General features: G+C 45.6%; 1 protein-coding gene across 2 annotated transcripts in view; it reads right to left on the reverse strand.

Annotated features, from left to right (window-relative positions):
- FZD3 (frizzled class receptor 3) overlaps positions 1–6,816 on the reverse strand; it is a 55,656-nt gene that overhangs the window by 5,580 nt on the left and 43,260 nt on the right. For both annotated transcript variants that reach the window (XM_031064269.1, XM_031064268.1), the window contains exons 4-5: positions 4,353–4,501; positions 3,152–3,385 (exon numbers count right to left, since the gene is read on the reverse strand). In XM_031064269.1, coding sequence (XP_030920129.1) covers positions 3,152–3,385; positions 4,353–4,501 — 383 coding nt within the window. The remainder of the gene's footprint in view (positions 1–3,151; positions 3,386–4,352; positions 4,502–6,816) is intronic.

Here is a 6,816-nt window from a genome sequence, read left to right on the forward strand (position 1 = left end):
ACTGCTGTTACTGTTGTATTTTCTGAAAAATCCCTTCACCGGCATTTCTTCTCCTGGGAAGCTGAGAAGCTTCAGAGAAAAATGAAAACAATAATTATCCGATCCGCTTCTCCTGTGTTTTGCTGCTTTGGAATGTGGTTTGGACATTGTTTACCAACGGGTCATTGTTTGATTGGTTTCATGTGAATTGTTTTGACTTAATGACCAATCACAGCCAGCTGTGTCAGGACTCTGGAGAGTCACAGGTTTTTCATTAGTATCTTGTTAAACCTTTTGTCTGTATCCTTTCTCTGTTCTTTAATATAGTTTTAGTATAGCATAATATAATATAATATAATATGATATGATATAATATAATAATATTTCTTCCTCTAAGATGGAGTCAGATTCATCTTTCCTCCCAAAACAAGGGACTCTGAAAATACCACACACCTTGACCCACAGGGTGTCAGGTCAGATTCTAATTCTGTCAGTGTTGTTTTGTATTACTGCATTGTTTGTTTGTTTGTTTGTTTTTAATTTTCCTAGTGAACTGTTATTCCTGCTCCCATATCTTTGCCTGAGAGCCCTTAATTTCAAAATTATAATAATTTTGGGGGGAGGTGTCCTAGGGTGATGTTATGACGCTTGTATCCCCATTGGTGTGTTCTGTTTATGCTGGATAGCATGTTCTGTGCCTTCAGGACTGGCTCTGAGAGCAAATATTTTGTTTTGGTTTTGTCATCAGCTGCTCCTGCACGGCTGGCAGGACACACAGACAGGGCAGTACACAGCGCTGCTTTTGCTTTTTGCTTGGCTTTTCGCTTTACTCTTGCTTTTTCCTTCTGCTCCTTAGTTAGTTCAGCTAAGCAGTCTGATTTTTTCCCTGGACTGTTTTTCCTTTCCCTTTTTTGGAACCACTCGAACCTGCTCCGGACTGGGGCCTGGGAACACCGAGAGTTTGCACCTTGTGGCTGCAGCAGCTGCCCCAGCACAGGAGGGACTGATAACAGAGCGACCACCCCAAGAGAGACTTTCTGAATTTGTCATCTTTTTAGTGCGGTGACAGAGTGGTGTCATCTGGTATTGTTCATTTTGTGTGCTGGGGGTGCTGTGCCTGTTAAATAAACAGGTTCTTTCCACTTCTCTCCAAGGAATCCTTCCCAAACCGATTGAGGGCCGTGTGGGTTTGCTTTCTGGAGGGGCCCCTTTTGGAGGTTTTCTCCCAAATTTGCCCTAAACCATGTGAAATACAAAGCTGTGTTTGGTGTCAGGTACATACAGGCAACGTGTGGATTTGTGATTGTGATATGTGTGGAAACCAACCATGGGACAGTTATAAAGACAAATTCTAATAAATAACTGAGGAAATAAAGCATGGAATAAGGCCTTTGAACCTATCCTTTGTTTGCAATGAAACTTTTTAAGTCTTAAGTTGATTGAGGAGCATTTGAATTAAAGCTTTAAGGATGTTGCTTTTTGACAGTAAGTTTCTGCTTGTAGCTAAGCCTTAAAGAGTTTTGCAATAATAACCCTTTGAAGTATAATTGTAGAATATTGCTTGTAGTAAGGATCTTTCAAACTATAGCTTTAGAATCTATATAAAGGAAACGTGCTTATCTCACACCTTAACAAAACAGTGAAAAGCAGCTTGAGAAAGGAAGATGAACACCAACTCAAGGATTGATAGCTGCGAACAAGGGAAGCTGGACATCAGTGTTACGAGATTTACAGTCCTTGCAATTAAAAGTTGGACCCACGTCTGGAGAGCTGGACCCCACCAGATGGGATATTCCTTCCTTCCTCTGGAAACCAGACCCCACCACCTGGGAATACTCCTTTTTGAGATACACCCTGAGAAAAACTAAATCACAATAATGTATAGAATTGTGACGTAAAAATTGGGAATAGGAACTGCTGATGAGTAAAAATTGGGAATAGAAACTGCTGAGAAAGCTCATGAGTACCCCTAAAAATAAATACCTGTAAGCCTCAACTATGGGTGTGCAGTTGGAGGGAAAACTTCCCCCACTGTACCCAGCGCTGCCCTGCTCATACTTTACCATATTAATTAATAAAGTGTTTGCTGCTTGAATATTGGCCTAGTCAAGTTTCTCATTTCTAACAAGCAGGACAGGAGGGGTTTTCCATTTTCCATCTCAGGGGAGGCTCCTGCCTCCCTCAGCAGCCCCCCTCTGCTCAAACTGTTATGAGCAGAAAAGTTGTCCATGTTTTAAAGGTTGCAGAGTTCACAAGTTCAACCAATTGCTGCCAAGTTGGAGTTCTAACCATTTGTTGTTAATAATTTCAGGTTGTAATCACCTGTCGTTAATAGTTTTCCTTTAATTACCTGTTCTTGATGGTTAGAAAGCCCCCTTTGTGGGGTATCCCCCTGCTGCTGCCCGGAAGGTGGGGCTGTGAGGAGGGGGTGACATCGGGGCTGGCATGCAAATGAGGAAAGCCCTCACCAAACCCAGGCAAAACCCCTAAAAACAACGAGCCACCACGGAATTAAGAGATCTGAGTGATGTCTAGACGCGAGGAATGTTATGAATAGAAAAGCTGCCCATTTTTAAAAAAGATTTGCAGAGTTCACAGGTTGGGCCAGTTGCTGCCAGGGTGAAGTTCTAACTGTTTGTTGTTGTAATCACCTGTCCTTTTCATTAACTACCTGTTGATGATGGTTAAGAATTCCCCCTTTTGTCGAGGGGCACCCTGCTGCTCCCTGGGGGGGACATCGGGGTTGGCACGCAAATGATGTTGGAGCCACCATGCAATGGGAGAAGCCCCTCACCAAACCGAGCCAAAAACCCCTAAAAACAACGAGGAATTGACGGAACAAAGTGATGCCTAGATGTGAGGAACAGAATCCAGTATCTGCTAAGACCCTTTTTACCCCTCACCCTAATCTCATAAGTCGTCGGCTTGACAGAGGACCCCAAATGTCAAACCAAAAATGGGGAATCTCCTGATGCTCTCTTGAGGACAGAACCCCCAGCTCTGCCCACAGACCAGCAGACACAGCTGCACTCTTCCTCCTCCTCCGTGCCACTCCTGGGAGCAGCTGGTGAGCACAGACCCGTCGGTTCTCCCCACCCGAGGTGATTTTTACTAAAAGCATTAAAAAGGAGAAAGATCTCCCGCCCCGTTTCCTTCAGAACCGCGCCCGTACCGTCCGTCCCGCGAGCGGTGCAGGCTGCCGTGGTAGCTGCTGACTTTGCTGTGGACGCTGCCAGCCTTGCTCCTCTGCTCGTCCAGCACGGCCAGCTGCGTGGACGAGGCGTGCGTGGAGGTGCCCTGCGTGGAGGTGCCCCGCGACTTGCGGATGATGGGCGTGTTGGGGTCCCTCAGCAGCGACTGCGCGAAGTCCGGCTCCTGCAGCACCTGGCGGCTCTCGTTGACGACTCTGAGCGGAGCAATTAGCGGTAATTAGCGCGGTGTAAAAGAGATCACAGCGCTGGCTTGGCCAACCAAAGCATCATGTACGTGATAATGTCCCTGTGTGGTTATTTTAGCCCCCTGTGTGGTTGTTTTAGCCCAGCTGAATCCTTGAAGGATGGACCTAAAGTCACCGAAGGATGGAGGAGTCACCAAAAGCTTTCTGTTTTAAAGCATCTTAAAGGACATTATATCCTACTATATCTTATAAAATATCCTAATATTTATAAAATTTCTAAATTTTAAAATTATTTCATATTTTAATAAATTTTATAATTTAATAATAATTTTTTATAATATTTATAAATTTTATTTATACATAATATCCTAATATTTATAAAATTCCTAATATTTATTAGGAACTTCTGCTCTTTTGTCCATGCCCTGAAATATTTTCTAGTCTGCAAATCAGAAATATTTATTTGGAAAGCACCAACCCACGGCTACCACAAGATCACACAGATTGTCTCTAAATCGATGCCAACCTTAATCTAAATTAATGCCAACCTTACAGAAGCTCCAAGAAATTCTTATTGTCACTTTATCAAGCTGCTCTTCAGCACCAATGCATAAGGAAGATTAAACCAGAGATAAAAGCTTTCAGCTGCAGCCACGGTGAGAGGAACCTGCATTTAATTCCAATTTAAAGCTCTGATTCAGCTGGCTGGATGCTCATTTATAAATAAAAAGTTTCCGTTCCGCCTAAACACCATGAAGTGTTTATTTGACACTTAATTCTTGTTAAAAACATTTTGAAGATGAACAAATGTAGGTTTGATTCTGGAAACAAATATTTAGGGAGAAATAAGGAATTTTTTGTCCTTCCTGGCCCCACTCTGGACAGTGACTTTTCCATCCATTCCTGCCTTTGTGTCTGTGAAAAACCAGCCCAGGGCAGCTAGGGAAGGGTTAATCTGTGAAAAATCCGCGCTCACTCCTTTTTCCTGCGCCCGTGGAAGAAGCTGGCCCACTCAAAGCAGGTCTTCTTGCTTCCAACCCAGAACACCGAGGGGATCCCAACCACCAGGGCCATCAGGTACTTCATGAGGAACAGAATCAGATCTGGACGGCTCATCTGAGTGACCTGGGGAGAGAAAAAGAGAGGAAAGGAAGGTTCCACCACCCATCCTGGCTCACCACTGACTGAAATCATCCCTCCCTGCCCTGAGGCAAAGCAAACATGGTCAGGGCTCCTTTGTTCCCCATGACCAGAGCTCGGCAGGGCCCAGAGCTGCCCCACACAATGGAAGTCCTGGCCTTTACTTGTATCTCTGCTCTTTTGTCCGTGCCCTGAATAATCCTGAACTATTTTCTCGTCTGCAAATCAGAGAGAGTCGTTCCTTTGATGGGATTAACCTACACAGGACCAGGTGCTGGAGCTGCTCTTGGGAAAAATGCCAGTGGACGCTTCATGGATGGTCAACACTGGTCCTTTGTTCCTCGGAGGGTTTCCTGACTCCCTCCCTCGGGAATTCAAGGCTCTGGCCAGGTTCAAGTGCCTGGTTCTTATCAACCCAGCCAAACTTTCTCTCCTCAGGCAGAAAACCCTCACAAGATCAATTTTTCCATGTATTTTCATGCCCAAAGAGTTTGTTTGGAGGAGAAGACAAAGATTTTCCTTCCAGGAAGGTCTGTAGGGTATCTGAAGAACAAACACCCAGGAGCTTTCTGGAATTGATAACCTGGCTCAAAAACGGAACCTTCAGGGAGAGAGAACTTCCAGAGCAAGCCTGGAAGGGGCCACCAAGGTGCGGAGGGAAGGAACAAACTCGTGGTGGGGAGAAGTCCTCTGTGAGCATCTGCGTGGTGACCGTGGAATTCCAACAATTCCAGTAACTGGGAGAACCGGGATAAAGGCTGGGAGAGCTGGGGGTGCTCACCTGGAGAAGGATCCAGGGAGAGCTCAGAGCCCCTTCCAGGACCTAAAGGGGCTCCAGGAGAGCTGGAGAGGGACTGGGGACAAGGGATGGAGGGACAGGACACAGGGAATGGCTTCCCACTGCCAGAGGGCAGGGATGGATGGGATATTGGGAATTAGGAATTGTTCCTTGGGAGGGCGGGGAGGTCCTGGGCTGGATTTCCCAGAGCAGCTGTGGCTGTCCCTGGATCCCTGGCAGTGTCCAAGGCCAGGCTGGATGGGGCTTGGAGCACCCTGGGATTTCTGGAAGGTGGCCCTGCCCATGTCAGAGAATAGAACAGGACAAGCTCTAAGGTTCCTCCAACCCAAACCATTCTGTATGATTCTATTCATCTCATGAAACCTGGATTTTCCTCCCAGTCCTCCCTGGCTTGCTTTGGTCTTTACTATAAAAACTATTTTTGATTTGTGCAATCCTTCACAGCTACCATCATTTCTGTCTCATTTCCTTCACCCTCATACTCTTGACCTGAGTTTTCCGGTCACTCTCATACTGTCCAAACCCTTTCAAATATCAACTCTTCCCCTTGGTTCTGCTTCTGCTTCAAGGTCCAACAAGGAAGGAAATGCTGGAGAACCTGGAAGGAGGTGAGAGCACAGAGGACGGCAGGATGATGCAGACTGAAGCCAAGGAGTTCCTGTGAGGGCTGGAATGGATTTCCCAGAGAAGCTCTGGCTGCCCCTGGATCCCTGGCAGTGCCCAAGGCCAGGCTGGACGGGGCTTGGAGCAGCCTGGGACAGTGGGAGGGGTCCGGGTTGGAACTGGAGGAGTTTTGGTCCCTTCCCAAACCATTCTGTGATTCCAGGATCCCAAACACCCCCTGGCCCCCAAATAACTTAACAAGAGGTTCCCTGACTTTTGTCGCAGCTGAGGGAGATTTCCAAACCCCTTGAATTTTCCTACCACCTTGAGAATTTTTATTTTTCTCTGGAGATGAGGGCAAGAGAGAACACAGAGGACAGACAGCGGAATTTTCCTGATCCCAACAGGAATAATCTGAGTGCCCTGTGCCAGGGGGATTTGCCAGAAATAGGCTCCCACCTAGTAAGGCATAATAAAATTAATTTAAACAGATAATAATAAATAATAATAATAATAATAATAATAATAATAATAATAATACAATTAATGCTGAGGAGCAACACTGGTTTAACCCAGCACATCCAGGTTTAATATTTTGGTATTATCGCACCAGGTTTAATATTTTGTATTATTGCGCATTTTGAGTCCTGTCAGCACTGGAGATGGAAAACAGGAGTGCAGAAATGCCACGAGCATAATTAGGAGATGATCCTGGATTTCTCCATCCACCTCTGCCCCAGGGATGCTGAAGGGCCTTGGGCACCACTGGACCCTCCTACAGCGTTTTAAGAAAAGTTCTGAGGTGGTTTTGTAGCCAAATTGTGAAATTCCACCCAATATTAACCATTACCCAATAAGAAATTACCCAGCAAAACACAGCTCTCAAAAATCCACATTA

The sequence above is a fragment of the Geospiza fortis genome, unplaced genomic scaffold (assembly GCF_000277835.1).
Source record: "Geospiza fortis unplaced genomic scaffold, GeoFor_1.0 scaffold319, whole genome shotgun sequence".
NCBI classification, from domain to species: Eukaryota; Metazoa; Chordata; class Aves; order Passeriformes; family Thraupidae; genus Geospiza; species Geospiza fortis.